At 38.4% G+C, this 18,206-nt stretch overlaps 1 protein-coding gene across 8 annotated transcripts in view; it reads left to right on the top strand.

Annotated features, from left to right (window-relative positions):
* SMARCA1 (SWI/SNF related, matrix associated, actin dependent regulator of chromatin, subfamily a, member 1) overlaps positions 1–18,206 on the top strand; it is a 74,278-nt gene that overhangs the window by 22,821 nt on the left and 33,251 nt on the right. For 4 of the 8 annotated variants that reach the window (XM_047764797.1, XM_047764796.1, XM_047764794.1 and 1 more), the window contains exons 10-17: positions 421–530; positions 2,361–2,587; positions 3,932–4,053; positions 6,568–6,603; positions 7,541–7,693; positions 9,468–9,600; positions 11,175–11,323; positions 14,409–14,528. In XM_047764797.1, coding sequence (XP_047620753.1) covers positions 421–530; positions 2,361–2,587; positions 3,932–4,053; positions 6,568–6,603; positions 7,541–7,693; positions 9,468–9,600; positions 11,175–11,323; positions 14,409–14,528 — 1,050 coding nt within the window. The remainder of the gene's footprint in view (positions 1–420; positions 531–2,360; positions 2,588–3,931; positions 4,054–6,567; positions 6,604–7,540; positions 7,694–9,467; positions 9,601–11,174; positions 11,324–14,408; positions 14,529–18,206) is intronic. The other 4 variants (XM_047764795.1, XM_047764800.1, XM_047764799.1 and 1 more) reach the window with 2 other exon arrangements.

Genomic DNA, 18,206 nt, shown 5'->3' with positions numbered 1-18,206 from the left:
TCTTTTCATTCATAGCTTCCTTAACATGGAACCATTTTTAAATGGTCTGAATTTTTATTTCACTTTTAGAGACTTTCTGATCCATATTCTGACCTCACATTTCCTCTAATATTTAAAAATCTTGTGTGACAGTATATTTTTTAAAAGGTTATTTTGTACCTCTTCAATAGTCAGTAATCTCATTGTCTTAATTTTTAATGTCTTCTGCGCCATCAAATCATGCATGTTTAATTTGAGTACCCTTATGATTTTCTAATGAGCCATTATTTGGTTCTTTTTTACCAAGAAAGTTGGCAATTGGTATTGGTATTTTTAAGATTATACAGTGGGAAGTAAACTTCACATTAGTGAGTTGTCAATGAAATAAATGTTATAATATTGAATGTTTTATAAACTTTTATAAAAACTATCACTCTGTAGGTTTTAAAACCATTTTTGTTACGTCGTATAAAAACTGACGTAGAGAAGAGCCTGCCTCCTAAAAAGGAAATCAAGATTTACTTGGGACTGAGTAAAATGCAGCGAGAATGGTGAGCTGTTATATTTCCATTAGAATTTATTTATGCATAATGATTTATTAAAAATTATCTTGATAGGAGTTTTTTTGTGGTGTAGTGGGTTAAGGATCTGGTGTTGTCACTGCAGTGGTTCAGGTCACTGCTGTGGCACAGGTTCGATCCCTGGCCTGGGAACTTACACATGCTGTGGGCGTGGCCAAAAAAACCCTGTCTTTGTAGTGATTCAGTTGTACCTTTAGTTCAGAATTTTTATATTACATTTAAATAGTTAAGTAGTTCAGATATATTAATAGAAAAGTGGTGAGTATTTTATTTAACCTTTAGGAAAGAGCATAGGCCTTGGAGTCTATCAGACTGTGTTTGAGTCCATGCTTTGCCTCTTTTTTTTTTTTTTTTTTTTTGGCTTTTTGCTATTTCTTGGGCCGCTCCCTCGGCACATGGAGGTTCCCAGGCTAGGGGTCGAATCGGAGCTGTAGCCGCCGGCCTACGCCAGAGCCACAGCAACTCAGGATCTGAGCCGCGTCTGCAGCCTACACCACAGCTCACGGCAACGCCGGATCGTTAACCCACTGAGCAAGGCCAGGGACCGAACCTGCAACCTCATGGTTCCTAGTCGGATTCGTTAACCACTGAGCCACGACGGGAACTCCCAGCAAACTATTAGATTTAGAATGGATAAGCGATGAGGTCTTACTGTATAGCACAGGGAACTATATCCAATCTCTTGGGAGAGACCATGATGGAAGATAATATAAGGAATGTATATATATATGTATGACCGGGTCATTTTGCTGTACAGCAGAAATTGGCACAATGTTGTAAATCAACTATACTTTAAAAAAAATACAAGCAGAGCAGGAAATTGACAAGAGGAGTCACAAGGAATCATAAATTAGATAAAAATTAGACATGTTAATAATGTAATAATGCTACTAAGAGATGCAAAGTGTTGCTTATATAAAGAATAATTAGATTACTTATGAGAGTTCCCTTGTGGTGTAGCTGGTTAAGGATCCGACATTGTCACCGCAGCAGCTTGGGTCACTGGTGTGGCACAGATTCAATCCCTGGCCTGGGACTTTTCACATGCTGCGGGGTGGCCAAAAAAAGTTAGATCGCTTATAATATTTAGTAACTTTTCTATTATTGAAGTCCGTATAGGGTAGTGGTGAAGAGTATGTTTCATTGGACTCAGATGTGAGATCAGACCTTGGCCTTAACTCTTTCTGTGGCTCTAAGTTGTTTTACTTCTTTTAGCTGCCTGAATTTCCTTCCATCTATAAAATGCGGGTGACCCTAGTTGTTAACTCAGAGTTGTTGTGAACATTTAACAAGATGACTCATATACCTGGCATTTGCACTCAGTACAAGTTGTTCATTGTTATAATTAAATATTATTACTGTCCAGGTGGATTTGTAAGTCTGTTTTCCCCTGGGTGAAGGTGTAGAAAAGACAATAAAAATGTTTATGGGATCAGGAAAAAAACCACCTCTGAAGACAGGTATAAAAAGTTATAGTTGTTTTTAGCTCAAGCAAATAAAAGTTGGATACTGACTCTCAGCATATATTGTAGTTATTAAATAATTACCAGTGGTAGTTACTGAATTGTTATCTGCTGATGGTAATTTCTAGCAATGGATAAAGCAGAAGGAAACAGGTTTATAGGCAACATACAAGTTAAAATATTCAAATCTTCACTAGTTTTGCTGATCAGATTTAATCTCAAATCAAATATTTTTGTTTATTTGTAAACAGGAATCTAAGCTGATCACCAAAGGGACATTTGTTATGGAATTAAACCTTTTTAATAGTTGATGATTAATTATAGTTTAAAATTTTAGGTATACAAAAATCCTGATGAAAGATATTGATGTTTTAAACTCTGCTGGCAAAATGGACAAGATGCGACTCTTAAACATTCTGATGCAGCTTCGAAAGTGTTGTAATCATCCTTACCTGTTTGATGGTGCTGAGCCTGGTCCACCCTATACCACTGATGAGCACATTGTTAGCAACAGTGGTAAAATGGTAGTTCTTGATAAACTGTTGGCCAAACTCAAAGAACAGGGTGAGTTACAAATGTTCAGATTAACGTGAAATAATATTGTACATGAATAATTTTTTGCATAATCATTTGTCTTTCTTCTTCTTCTTCTTTTTTTTTTTTTTTTTTTGCTATTTTAGGGCTGCACCCGAGGCATATGGAGGTTCCCAGGCTAGGGGTTGAGTCGGAGCTGTAGCTGCCGGCCTACACCACAGCCATAGCAATGCCAGATCCGAGCCACATCTGCAACAGTTCACGGCAACGCCAGATCCTTAACCCACTGAGTGAGGCCAGGGATTGAATCCACATCCTCATGGATACTAGTCAGATTCGTTACCGCTGAGCCACGAAGGGAACTCCAATCATTTTCTTTCATTCCTTCGCTTGTTCAGCAAACATTTCTGAATACTTACTGTTTGTTTGGAGTTGTCCTATGGGCTGGGTGTACAGTAGTCCTTGCCTTGTAGATGCAAAGGACAGTGTAGTGAGGAGTAGTTGCAGCTCATTGTGATGAGTGCTGCCATAAGCTGAGAGACTGGGAGTTGGGGAAGTTTACATGAAGATGACATTCGAGGTGAGCACCGGAGAATGTGTAGGAGTAAACCATGAGAAAAAGGAGCGAAAGGAGTTCTATTGTGGTTTTGTGGGTTAAGAACTAGACTGTTATCCGTGAGGATGTGGGTTCCCTCCCTGGCCTCACTCAGTGGGTTAAGGACCGGGTGTTGCTGTGAGCTGTGGTGAAGGTTGCAGATGCGGCTCGGATTTGACCCCAGCCCAGGAATTTCCATATGCCACAGGTGCAGCCCTAAAAAGAAAAAATTAAGGAGGGGGAAGGGTTTCCCTGAGCAATGAAGCAGAAGTGTGCAAGGAGGGAATGCAGAGCTTATGGTATTTGGGTAGAGTGGCGATGGATGAGTCTGGGAAGATAGGCTATTACTGAAGGCCGTTAAAACCACGCTTTCAGGAGCTTGGGCTCCTTTGAAGGTGGTGGTGGGGCTCATGGAAGATTTGGCTGTGAAAGGGAGTGACACGATCAGACTTGCATGTTAGGAAGACAATCTTGGAAGCAGTATGGGGGTTTATCTACTGAGGATGAGGGACTGGAAGCATCCTCAGGTCAGAGTAAAGGCAGACTTTAAATCGTATGTGTGGAGGATTTTGAAGGCCTTAAAAATGCATAGCACAACAATGCATATTTCTGTATGGTATTCCTTGAAGGTGTTTGCTTGCGTGCGTGCGTATATTTAGGGGAATGTTCATGTGCTGTATATTTATAGGGCATTTAATGTTTACTTTTATTTTTGTAGCTTTCAAGTTAGTTTTATACATGTTGAATAACTTGCTTTTTTTTTTGGTGAAATGTTTTAGGATCAAGGGTTCTCATTTTTAGCCAGATGACTCGCTTGCTGGACATTTTGGAGGATTATTGTATGTGGCGTGGTTATGAGTATTGTCGACTGGATGGACAGACTCCACACGAAGAAAGAGAGGTGAGGAAGAGAAAATAAAATAAGACTTCAGAAATCAGAGTTCGATTAAGCCATGTTTTTCATCATTAGGTAGTTTTGAATTTTGGCCTTTTCTTTAGCTAGGTGCATTGAATTGCTCACTACCACTTCCCTCTGAGATCTTCAGCTGGACTTCCATTGCACTAACTCTCTGCAAATCATTCTTTCCAAGGTCTTCAAAGACATCCTCACTTATCTAAAGGACACTGCATCGTTACATCCTTATCTGCTCTAACCTGCTATCTCTGGCCTTTTGATGACTGTTTCTTAGCTTACTCTTTGACCCCTGATTCTGTGTCATTTTCTTTTCTTGATTTGCCTCCTACAGTAGACCCTTGCCATTCATGGAGTTTAATGGTTGAGATTTTTTTCAGTTTATGAGCAACCCTAAAGACTCATGAGACAGTAATTTGTAAAGGGAATGATCTCAGTCTTAGGGGAATTTTCTAAAACTGAAGTGGGATAGCACAGGAATAGGTGCTTATCATGTACTTGGATCTTGGAATACTGAAAGGTTGGTGTGTAGGAATGAGTCACATAGCTAGTGAGTAAGCCTACCTAGCACCTGGTATCTTTCTCTAATTTGGAAATTCTTAAAGATTTTTAGATTATTTTTCATGAATGGCAGGGGTCTAATGTATTTTAAACCCTTTAAAGCACTCTTTGGGGAGGACTTTGCTAATTTATCTTCTCTTTTCTGTGATCCTTCAGGGCTCTGTCTTTGGCCTCTGTTTTAAGTCTATACTCATGCTCTGGGCAGTGATCGTGGTTTAATGGTATAGTGGAAAATGCATTGAACTTGGTTTCAGAAGACCTGAGTTTTAGCACCAACTCCACCACTTTGTAGTGTGTGCAAGCTATTTAATCCTCTGAGCCTCAGTGTTTTTAAAGTGTATATTACAGGGGTGATATTTAATGCCTAGGCTTCTGTTTTCCTGACAGCTTTGTGAGAATCATTGGATATTATAGGTATGGACATAATTTCTGTCCTATGTAGTGCAGTATAGACCACAGGTCATGAAATTGTGCACGGGCCTGCCTACCTCTCCAGGACTCCTTCTCAGGCCACAGACTCTCAGCGTGTGTCCCTCTCCTTCCATAGCTGCAGTGGGCACTCTGTCCCTTGCGTGTCTCCTCTGTGAAACCTATAGCATAGGATGATGTCCACAGCAGGAGCAAGGCCCTTTTCATGCTACCCACCATGGGGAAACAGCTGTGGTAATATTTATAAACGTGAGGGTGTTTCAAAGCTTACGCCATTCCCTGCTCTGTAGTCTTTTACTCTTTCTGAAATGGTAACTTGAAGCTTTTTTGGGCTTTTACTGATTTATTCCTGAGAATGGGTTTCTCCAAATCTGCTTTAGACATAAGCCATTCAAGATGGCCCTTCTTCCTGGAATGATTGTAAGGCAGAAGAGTGGGTGCTTTCTGATCTCAAATAGCCGATTTGCATGTCTGACGAATCATTCTGCTCATGAACAATGTGGGTATTAATTACTTAAAATTATGCCCAAATTATCCGATTTCTTAAACGTCAAATAATGTTCTCCCTTCAGAGACTTTGAGTCACGTGTTTTGACTTTAGATATAGGAAAATGAGAGCGGTTCATTTTGTTTTGGAAATGCTTTGCCTTCCCATTAGGTTGTTGTTTAGGCAAGCATTTCATCTATTTTCCCCACAAGAAGGGAAAGACCTCTTTTGATTCCTTACTTGAATTGTCTGCAAGCCGTTAATAGTGCTCAGATTTGCCTTTTCTCCATTGCTGCAGCTAAACGCAGCTACTTCCTGTAGCCTTTACTTATTGGTCTCCTCACTTTTGTAGGGAAAGGAAGGCAGCTTATAGTTGCAGCTGAACTCTCCTAGTTGCCCAGTAAAGTATCTGGCATAATTTTCTCCACTTGAAACTGTGTCTCAGGGAGGTTAAATGCTTGCTGAGAATCACATATGTGATAAATGGTAGAGTTACGATTCAAGCCCAGGGGTTTTGCTATTTCCTCTACACCAAATTGCCTCTCACTACATCATGCTGCTTTCTGTACTGCCCCTTCTACATGCTGCGCGGCCTGCGGCAGAGCCACCTTCTCTGCCTGCAGCTTTGGATCATGCCATTCCATTCCTTAAAAATAGAACTTCCTGTATTCTGTGATTATAAAAATAGTATATGATTGCCAAGGAAATTCAGAAAATAGAAGTATTTCTGGCCAATATTTTTATGCATACATAATACATAAATAATTAATACTCTATACACTGCATATGAAGTTCAGTATTCTGATACTTTTTACTCAAAATTATGTTGTACTTTCCTATATCAGTAAAAAAAATCATTGTAAAATAATTTTAGTGTGATATTTCATCCTGTGTACGTACATTAAATAAATTTTCCCCCATTGTTGATCATTTAGGTTGTTTCCAATTTTTCACTAGTATAAATAATGCTGAAGTAAAAGTCCTTATACATAAATCTTTGTGCCCGTCTCTGATTATTTCCTTAGGATAAATTCCTAGAAGTGGAATTACTGGGTCAAAGGGTATGAACACTTTTAAGACTCTTGATGCATATTGCCAAATTGCTTTCCAGAAAGGTTGTACCAATTTACTCTCCCAGCAGCAATGTATGAGAGTGCCCGTCTCACCGCCCCCTCGTCAACATTGAGTATTATCATTTTTTAATCTTCAAAAAATGGTATTAATGTTTTTTTAATTTGCATTTATTTGATTACTAGTGAGATTGAACATTATTCTTGTGTTTATTAGCCATTCGTATTTGTTCTTCTGTGTATTGTCTGTTCTTTTTTCCCCCTCATTTTTCTGTTGGGGTCTTAATGTTTTTTTCTAATGAATTTGTTGAGATCTTTATGAAATAAGGATATTAACATCCTGTTAATTTTTAAGACTCTTTACTGAATATCCCTGGATTACCTTCCTCATTTTTCCCATTACTTCCCTGTTTGCCCCTTTTCACCGTATGGAAATAAATCTCCTTACTTCCCCCTTTATCTGTTGATTCCCATTTCTAAACCTTTTTCTCTCTTGGTTGGTCTTCTAAACTACACATTTTTAAATTAATCCTTCATAGACTAATGGGAATGAAGTTTAGATATCTGACATTTTACCCCCTTGATATATTTCAGCTCTCACTCAATTAAAACATTTTCACTATTACTGTTTTAGAACAATCGAAGTGACTTATTACTTGCTTAGTTAAATTTATCTTTGTGATTAGTCTTTGTCTTTATGGATGTAAGCTTCTAAAGATTAGGAACTTTATGTAATATACTTTTTACTGTGCACACAGTATAGTTTATAGATAGATGGATGCTTAAACATTTTTGAAGATGGGAGAGTATTATAAAGTGGGGTTTTGAACATGCATGTAAAAATGTTTATTTCTTTCGTAAAGACTCTGGTAATATAATTTGATTTTTGTCTCTTTTTCTTCCATCTCCTGTGTCAATTTAAAAAAAGGAAGCAATAGAGGCCTTTAATGTTCCTAACAGTAGCAGATTCATCTTTATGCTGAGTACCAGGGCTGGAGGTCTCGGAATTAACTTGGCAAGTGCTGATGTCGTTATACTATATGATTCAGACTGGAATCCGCAGGTTGATCTACAAGCAATGGTTAGTAATCTTTAATGATGTCAGAAATTTATCTTAGCCCAGAAAACTGTTGTTATTTACATAGCACAAAGGTAATTTATGATAAAAGGGTAACAACAATTTTGGGGAGATTTTGTAGATGTTAAGTTAGATTTTCCTGGAAAACAAAGTTGCTATGCTAATTGCAAAAACAGGTTGAACAAAAAAAATAAACATATGCCAAATCCAACTCTTGCGTTTGTGTCAACTTTGGCTTTTATCATGAAACAGAAAGGTCATTTTTTCCCACTTCTGAATATTGAAGAGGGCACATACATGTGTTTTAATGAAAAGGGTTTAAAAGTTAGCCTCTCAATATTATTCTGCCTAACAACTAAATATACTGAAATTCTTAGCATTGACATTGGGAGAGGTAGGATTTTAACTTCTGCAATAAAACAATTAGGTCAAGAAGGTAAAAAGGTAACAAAGGAATATATTCCAGAAAAACATTTGTTGCCTAATTAATGACACCGTCAGAAACTGTCGTGTTCTTTAAAAAATTTTAAGGAGCTATTTCTTACCTTTCATTATGGTTTCATTTATTGAACTGGAGCTACAACTTCAGACACTGTGACTCAATATAATTTCAGAAGTAAAAAGATGCAAAATAGTTATGCAGTCAAAATCCCGAGAATTTATGGGACAGTTGACTGTCTTTAGAATCAGTTAAAGTCATGTGCCAGATGAAGCAAAGCTTAAAAGTCCTTCCTTTTCTTTTACAATGGAGAATTGAAAAATGTTGACCATTGGGACATTTTAAAATCCACATGCTTTGGCATAATTATTGCTACTTTAACACGGTACCAAACTCCCTGTTTGATATGACTAAGCTGGAGTAAGCCCCAGTAAATTAGTGTTACTGAACTGGAAAACCTGTTGATGATAACACTTTACTTCCTTGAAAGTGTTAGAATATAGCCGATTTTCATGACTTACTGATTTGAGTTTGAAATGCAAATATGTGTAAGGGTGTTGCAGTCTTTGTAAGTGTGCTGTGTTGAAACCATTACTGGATCTAGTGTTTTAATATTTAGTACAAGGGCTGTGTGTTTTTTGTTTTGTTTTGTTTTTACAAGGGCTGTTTTGATCCTTGTTTTCTTTGGTTTTCTTTTCTTGACTACCTATTTCCTTTCTTTCACCTATTTGCTCTGGCAGCTTCTGTGTTTTAAAAACACTCCCCCTAGCTATTTACATGTTATCAGAACTTGCCACCTGTCACTTTTACCAAGTGTAAACCATAAGACCAATTCTAGACGCTATAGTAAGGATATTAATATCCCGTTAATTTTTATGACCCTTTGCTACAGATCCATGAATTGCCCCAGTAAGCAGAAAAAACTGCCTGCTGATGAGAGAAAGCTGACTTTTGTCACCATAGCAATCCTTGTTAACTACTTTGCCCCTCATTTAAAAAAACTCCTTGCTAGTGTGGAAGATGTTTGTATTTAAGTGGCTTCAAGTTACTTAGTAACTTAATCTAGAAGCTTTCAGCTCCCTTTAGTCCTTATCTTAAAGGGGTTTTGTCCGTCGTCCTTCTGGAAGTTTCCATTAATGGTATGTTGGAATATTTGCAGATTTTTTTGTTCCCAGGGGTCTCTAGATATTCTTAATACTCATTATCCTCCTTTCAAAAGTGGCAGGTCTTGAGAGATCAGGAACTAATTTTATTTCCAGAATTTCCTAACATAAGGTGATTATATCATGTATTTTATCCAGAATACCCAATGTCTTATATAAGGATTCTTTCTGCTAGGATCGGGCACATCGTATTGGTCAGAAGAAGCCAGTACGTGTGTTTCGTCTTATCACTGACAATACTGTTGAAGAAAGGATTGTTGAAAGAGCTGAGATAAAACTGAGACTTGACTCAATTGTCATACAACAAGGTATTTATACATGTAAACTTAATTAGGTGCTTTTTGCAAAAATACATGCAGTTTTCTTTAAAGGAGATGACTTTTAAGGAAAGTTGACCAAACTCTGCAAACTTAGAGAAAAAAGTCAATTAAAAAATGCTGTATGCACACTGTTGTATATGGAATGGAGGGTCAGTGGGGACCATTGAATAGCACAGCGAATTCTACCTAATATTCTGTGATAAACCTATATGGGAAAGGGACCTGAAAAAAGAATGGATGTGTGTATATGTATAACTGAATCACTTTGTTGTGTGGCAGAAATGATCACAACATTATAAATCAACTATACGTCAGTAAAACTTCAAATAATTTTAAAAATTAAAAGTGCTAATTTAAGTCTTTGTATTTTGAAGCCTCGCGTTCAATATGTGGAGTAGTTAGTTGAACATCACTAGCTTATAGTTGAATGTCAGTGGCATCTCTTTTGAAGTACTTGGTATTATTTAACACATAAAATGTTTGGTTTAAAAAATTAGAAACCTGTGTTTAGAGGAATTCCCACTGAGGCGCAATGGGATAGGTGGTGTCTTGAGAGCACTGGGATGCAGGTTCGATCCCCGGCCTGGCACGGTGGGTTAAGGATCCAGCGTTGCAGCACCTGCAGCTTAGGTTGCAACTGTGGCTTGGATCTGATCCCTGGCCAGGGAACTCCATGTGCCTTGGGACAGCTGAAAGAGAAAAAAAATAATAAAAAATCCTATGTATTAGAGGGTGCCTTTTCTTTTCTTTTTTTTTTTGGCGGGGGGGGGGGGGGGGAATGCCTGGAGCATATGGACGTTCCCAGGCTAGGGGTCAAATAGAGCTGTAACTGCTGGCCTACACCACAGCCATAGCAACTTGGGATCCCAGCTGCATCCTACACCACAGCTCATGGCACTGCCTGATCCTTAACTCACTGAGCAAGGCCAGGGATCGAACCTGCATTCTCATGAATACCAGTCGGGTTTGTTACCTCTGAGTCACAACGGTACTGCTGAGGGTGCCTTTTCATACAGAGAAATAATCTGAGAAATGAAGTTTGAACATGAAAAAATATTTCTTTCCTTCCGTGTTTTAACTGAAATTTTTTTTTTTTTTTTTTTGGTCATCTTAGTGCCACACCTGCAGCACATGGAGGTTCCCAGGCTAGGAATCTAAGTGGAGCTACAGCTGCTGGCCCTACACCATAGCCACAGCAACGCCAGATCCGAGCTGTGTCTGCGACCTACACCACAGCTCATGGCAACGCCAGATCCTTAACCCACTGAGTGAGGCCAGGGATCGAACTCAATTCCTCATGGATACTAGTCGGGTTCGTTAACTGCTGAGCCACGACTGGAACTCCTTAACTGAATTTTATAGAAGGATATTCATATTGATATAGAAGGTATGGTAGAAGAAAACCTTGCAGGGTTGTTCATGAAAAATTTACTTGAAAGCTCACTAATTTTCTGTTCTAAAGCTTTACTTACGGTTAAATGTACTAGTGTCTGATAAAACTATTATGCTCTGCTCTCTTTGGTATATCATTGAATATATGCAACTTTTATTTTTATTGTTAGGAAGACTCATCGACCAACAGTCTAACAAGATGGCAAAAGAAGAAATGCTGCAAATGATACGTCATGGAGCCACCCATGTTTTTGCTTCTAAAGAAAGTGAGCTGACAGATGAAGACATTACAACTCTTCTGGAAAGAGGGGAAAGGAAGGTTAGTTAAAACGGCAGTTCATGATGGATTGCTTTAAAATTAACACACTTCAGCATGATTATTGTATTGTGTTATTTCAAATGCATGTTTCAAACTGCATATTTCAAGTGACTCATGCTCTTCCTAAGAATTTGTGGATTTATGTACAGGGGTAATTACTTTTTTTTAGTTTAATTTTTGGTGAGAAAGACTAAGAACCAGAGTTTAAAAATGAGTGACCTTATATCTGACACTTTTAATGTTGGTATTTATTCTTCTTAAAAGCCAGATAAATTTTGTGTTTGATCACATTATCAGGACTGCACTTTTTTGTTTGTTTGTTTGTTTTTCTTTTTAGGGCTGTACCTGTGGCATATGGAAGTTCCCAAGCTAGGGGTCGGATTGGAGCTGTAGCTGCCAGCCTACGCCACAGCCATAGCAATGCCAGATCTGAGAGTTGCATGTGAGAGTTACAACATATATTATAGTCCCTTAACCCACTGAGCGAGGCCAGGGATCGAACCCAAACCTCATGGATGCTAGTTGGGGGTTCTTTTTTTTTTTTTGTCAGAGCCGCACCCATGGCATATGGAAATTCTCAGGTGTTGAATTGGAGCTACAGCTGCCGGCATATGCCACAGCCGCCACGCACAATGCTGGGTCTAAGCTGCATCTGTGACCTCCACTGCAGCTTATGGCAACGCTAGATCCTTAACCCACAGAGTAGGGCCAGGGATTGAACCTGCATCCTCACGGGTACTAGTTAAGTTCATTACCACTGAGCCACACTGGGAGCTCCACTAGTTGGGTTCTTAACCCAATGAGCCACAATAGGTAATCCAGGACTGCATTTCTATGACTGCATTTCTATGACTGCATTTCTATGGGATTAGAAATTATCTGCTGATACATTGTGTTAACTGAAAACCTTTTGTGAACATTTTGTGAATTATTTGTTAAAGTATATTTTGTATTTGTTTAAGTATGTTTGTATTTGTTAAAGCATTATTTGTTAAAGTATAATAAGCTGTTTTAGAATATTACAGTTTTGTGATGAATTTACCTTTTTCACGAATTATGGATAATTTCAAACATAAGCAAAAGTAGACAGAATAGTGTGATGAACCTCCATGTACTTAATACTATTTCCAACAAACATCAACCAGTCCTGCTCCATTTACACCCCCAGTTCCATGGATTTCTAAAAAATAACTCTTTCGAAACACAATCATTAAGAGACTCTCCCACCTGAAAAGTTCCAGTAATTCTTTAACATCAAATTCCAGTTGGTATTCAGATTTCCAGTTATCTCAGAAGTAGCTTGCTTTTAAAAAAATAGGGCTATATGTAGGGTCCATACATTGCCATTGGTGGATATGTTATCTGTATCTTTTTAATTTATTTTTGATTTTTGATTTTTTTTAGGGCTGCACCCGAAGCATATGGAAATTCCCAGGCCAGGGGTTGAATTGGAGCTGCAGCTGCTGGCCTACGCCATAGCCACAGCAATAGTGGATCGGAGCCGTGTCTGCAACCTATGCTGCAGCTTGCAGCAATGCCAGATCCTTAACCTGCTGAGTGAGATTAGGGATCAAACCTGCTTCCTTGTGGATACTAGTCAGGTTCTTAACCTGCCTGAGCCACAGGAACTCCTGTATCTTTTTTAACCTGTAGGTTCTTCGTCCGTTTATATATTATTTCCCTTGTAATTTATTTGGTGAAGGAACTAGATTGTTTGCCTTCCGAGTTGCTCGGTTTGGATTTTGCTCCTTCCATCCCCATGGGGTATTTTATCATGTATGTCACTTATTTGCTGTATTTTCTGTAAATTGGTTGAATTTTTACTTTCAGACTATTTTTTGTTTCTGATGATATATATATATATATAAATATATTCATATGTACCACATCCATATATTTACAGTATATCCCCAGGACTTATTTATTTTATAACTATTCACCTGCACCCCACTCCTGGCAACCAACCAATCTGTTCTCTATATCTGTGAGTTTGGTTTTCTTTTTTTCTTTTTAGATTCCAAATATTAGTAAGATCATATGGTATTTCTCTTCCTCTAACTTATTTAGCATAACCACCTCAAGGTCCATCCATGTTGTCACAAATGGCAGGATTTCCTTCTCTCTTACGGCTGAGTGGTATTCCATTGTATACATTATACACCACGTTTTCTCTATCCATTCACTCATCAATGGATGCTTAGGTTGTTTCCATGTCTTGGCTGTTGTAAATAATGCTGCAACAAACGTGGGGGTGCGGGTATATTTTGGGAGTTCGTGTCTTGATTTCCTTCAGATTAATACCCAGGAGTGGAATTGCTGCCTCATACAGTAGCTTTATTTTTAATTTTTTGAGGAACCCCCATACTGTTCTTCAATCCCACCGAATGTATAAGGATTTCCTTTTCTACAAATCCTCACCAACACTTATTATTTCTTGCCTTTTTGATAATAGTTATTCTAACAGGTTGAGGTGATATCTCATTGTGGCTTTGATTTGCATTTCCCATGATTAGTGACATTGAGCACCTTTTCATGTATCTGCGGTCATATGTTGAATTTTGAGCAATCTTGTGTGTGTTTCATGTTAGCATGCAATATGTGTTGTTTAATCCAAGTGTGCCTTTATTTTAGCATTAGCCATTTGTCCCATTAAAATTATGCCACAGAAATTATAATATGGCTATATCCTCAATAATAAAAGATTTTAAAGAAAGCCTAAGTGAGAACACTTCAGAAGAATCATTTAAGTATTTAAAATACTTGGGGCTGGAGTTGCTGCTGTGGTGCAGTGGGTTAAGGATCAGGCATTGCCGTAGCTGTGGTGTAGGTAGCAGCTACGGCTTGGATTTGATCCTTGGCCTGGGAGCTTCCATATGCTGCAGGTGTGGCTGAAAAAGAAAAAAATAAAATACTTGGGGCAAATTAAATTTATATTCGAGTTTCATGTTAGCATTGCATTCTTACCTTGTGAATTAACAGATTGGACATTTTGTGTCAAAACCTAACTGTTGAAAAGATGGCGAATCCACAGATTTTTATAAGTAATTTGGTGATAATTTTCTAATTTCGATGCATTCAACTTTAGACCGCAGAGATGAATGAACGCTTGCAGAAAATGGGAGAGTCTTCTCTGAGAAATTTTAGAATGGACACTGAACAAAGTTTGTACAAGTTTGAAGGAGAAGATTATAGAGAAAAACAGAAGGTAACACTTTACCCTCAACCATTAGATGCTCAAATTAGCATTTCTTTCCATAACAACTATATATTAAACACTGGCACTTACCTATTTCACAGTATTCTGCTATAGAGTGAGAGTGATAGAGGTCAGAATGTTCAACCTTACCCAAGGGCTATCTTTAGTATATTTTGCTGGTTGGTGATGATGATAATGATGATGATGATGATTTTTGTCTTTTTGTCTCTTTAGGGTCACGCCCGCGGCATATGGAGGTTCCCCTGCTAGGGGTCGAATCGGAGCTGTAGCCGCTGGCCTACACCACAGCCACAGCAATGCCAGATCCAAGCTGAGTCTGCACCTACACCACAGCTCACGGCAACGCCGGATCCTTAACCCACTGAGGGAGGCCAGGGATTGAACCCACGTCCTCATAGATGCTAGTTGGCTTCGTTAACTGCTGAGCCACAATGGGAACTCCTGGTTTATTAGTATTATCACCACCATCATCATCATTCTTGCTGTTGCTGCTACCACTACTACCAGTACTTTTGTTCTTGAGAAGCAGTATACAGGATTGTGGTTGAATTCCTGGATTCTGAAACTGAAATTACAACTCTATCACTAATTAAGTGACTTTGGATAATCAATTTTTTTAACCGATCAAATGGAGGTTGTAGTAATGACATCACAGAGTAATTAGAACAAAATTCGTGGCACTTAGTATTAATTATATTAGTAATAATATTATTGTTAACATATAGTTACTTAGATGCCAGAAGGACTTTATTGCAGGTGGTCTCATTTAAAAAATAATGCCTTGTAATATATAATTCATGGGCAGCAAAGGCCTTTTGAAGAAATGGGGTTTTATTTAGTTTGTTTAAACTGAAATTATGGCTGTAAGTTTTTAAAACTTTGTAATTTTGAAATGACTTGAGACTTTATTGCAAAAAAGTAGAACAGTTCACATATATCTCTAACTCAGCTTCCCCTAATATTACCAATTTAATTAATCATGCTACACCAGTCAAATCTAGGAAATTAACATGTTTTCTACCCAATGACCTTTCCCTGTTCCAGGGTTTATAATCCAGGATCTCACTTTGCTAATTATAAAAGGAGGGTTTTTGTTTTGTTTTGTTTTGTTTTGTTTCGTTTTTTAGGACTGCACCCACAGCATACGGAGGGTCCCAGGATAGGGGTCGAATCGGAGCTGTAGCTGCTGGCCTACACCACAGCCACAGCAACATGAGATCTGAGCCGTGTCTGTGACCTACACCACAGCTCACGGCAACACTGGATCCTTAACCCACTGAGCGAGGCTAGGGATCAAACTTGCATGCTCATGGATGCTAGTCAGATTTGTTTTCACTGAGCCACAATGGGAACTCCTAGAGTTTTATTTTTGAGAGCAGGTTTTTTTTTTTTTTTTTTGGCTTTTGTCTTTTTGAGGGGTGTACCCGCGGCATATGGACATTCCCAGGCTAGGGGTCTGATCGGAGCTGTAGCCTCCAACCACAGCCTCAGGCATAGCAACAGCAGATCCAAGCCGCGTCTGTGACCTACTGCACAGCTCACAGCAATGCCAGATCCTTAACGCACTGAGCAAGGCCAGGGATTGAACCTGAAACCTCTAGTGGGTTCCTAGTCGGATTCATTTCTGCTATGCCATGACGGGAACTCCAAGAGCAGTTTTAGGTTCGCAGCACAATTGAGTGGCAAATACAAAGAGTCCCCATATTCCTTCTGCCCCCTCCCCAGCTTCCTGCACTGTCAACATCCCACACCAGAGTGGTATATTTGTTACAGTTAAAGCTACATTGACATAACATCACTCACAGTCCATCATTTACATTAAAGTTCACTTTTGGTGTTACACAGTCTGTGGGTTTGGATAGCAATAAATGACTGCTATCCCCTGTTATAATATCATCCAGAATAGTTTCACGGCCCTAAAAACTCTCCGTGTGCTGCATACTAATCCCTCCCTCTCCTCAACCCCCAGAAACAACTGATTTTTGTACTGTCTCCATAGTTTTGCCCTTTACAGAACATCATATAGTTGGAATCATGCAGTATGTATCCTTTTCTCATTGGCTTCTTTCACCTAGCAATATGCGTTTTAAGTTCCTTCATGCCTTTTCATGGCTTGATAGCTCATTTCTTCGTACTGCTGAGTAACATTTATTTTTCTGGATGTACTACAGTTTATTTATGCATTCATCTACTAAAGGACAATCTTGGTTGCTTCCAAGTTTTGGTAATTATGAATAAAGCCGCCACAAACATTGATGTGCAGGTTTTTTGTATGGATTTTCAACTCTTGTGGGTAAATCCCAAGGAGCACTATTGCTGGATTGTATGGTAAGAGTATGTTTGATTTTGTAAGAAATTGCCAACCTGTCTTCCAAAGTGGCCATACCATTTTGAATTCTTACGGGCAGTGAATGAGAGTTCCTGTTACTCCACATTCTCACCAGCGTTTGGTGTTATCAGTGTTCTGGAATTTTGCCATTCTAGTAGGTGTGTAGTGGTTTTGCTTTAATTTGGATTTCATTGATGACATATTATGTTGAACATCTTTACCTTTGCTTATTTGTCGTCAGTATATTTCATTGGGGAGGTGTCCGTTGAGATTTTTTGCTCATTTAAAAATCGGATTGTTTTCTTATTGTTGAGTTTTAAGAGTTCTTTGCATAACTTTGGATAATAGTCTTTTATCAGACATATCTTTTGCAAACACTTTCTCCCAGTCTGTGGCTTGTCTTCTCATTCTCTTGCTCTACCTTGCCTTTTGTTGCTGTTCTCCTTGTGTTTTTCTAATCTGTGATAATTCTCAGTCTTTGTCTTTCATGATATTGTCACTTTAGAAGAGTATTGTTTGGTTGTCTTGTAGTTTGTCTCTCACTTTGGGTTTGTCTGACATTTTCTCATGATTGACTGAGGTTATGCATTTTTGGCAAGAATGCCTTGGAGGGGATGTCGGTCTTTCTCAGTACATTGTACCGGGGAACATACGACGTCATGGTGTTGTATTACTGGCGATGTCAACCGTAATCACTTAGTTGAGAAGGTGTCTGCTGGGTTTTTCCACCAGAGAGTTACCATTTTTTCTTTTGTAAATGATAAATATCTTGGGGGAGATACTCCTCAAACTTTCACCTGTGATTTTTAGCAGTCTCTTGGTGGAGGTCACCTGCAGTAGTTCTTATTGTGGTGTTTACCTAATGGTAATTTTGTATTTTCTTCATTCCATGTATGTTTATTAATTGGGATTTTTCTGTAAGGAGAAGCTCTTCCTTCTCCCTTTTTATTTATGTACTCATTTATTTATATAAGCATGGACTCAAAGATACTTATTTTTTGAGTTCTAATACAATTCTGTATTTTTAAATTTTGTTACTCAGATTGTTCCATAAAGATGTTATTTTCTTAACTGACAGAATGAATTTGTTAAAATAAAAAGCTTATTCTTCCTTGAGGACTATGTCTAGATACTCAGATTGCAACAGAACAAAGGGTGGGGAAAAAATGTATACATGTAAGAATAACTTGATCCCCATGCTGTACAGTGGGAAAGAATTTTTAAAAAATTATAAAAAAAAGCTTATTCTTCCCAATCGATTTTGTTGAAAATTGAGAGGGGAGGCATTTTAGTTTAGTTTGCATTACAGGTATTACGGTGATAATGCTTTGCAGCTA

This window comes from Phacochoerus africanus, chromosome X (assembly GCF_016906955.1).
Source record: "Phacochoerus africanus isolate WHEZ1 chromosome X, ROS_Pafr_v1, whole genome shotgun sequence".
NCBI classification, from domain to species: domain Eukaryota; kingdom Metazoa; phylum Chordata; class Mammalia; order Artiodactyla; family Suidae; genus Phacochoerus; species Phacochoerus africanus.
The sequence above is the reverse complement of the archived record's forward strand: the minus strand, read 5'-3'. Positions and strand labels throughout refer to the sequence as shown.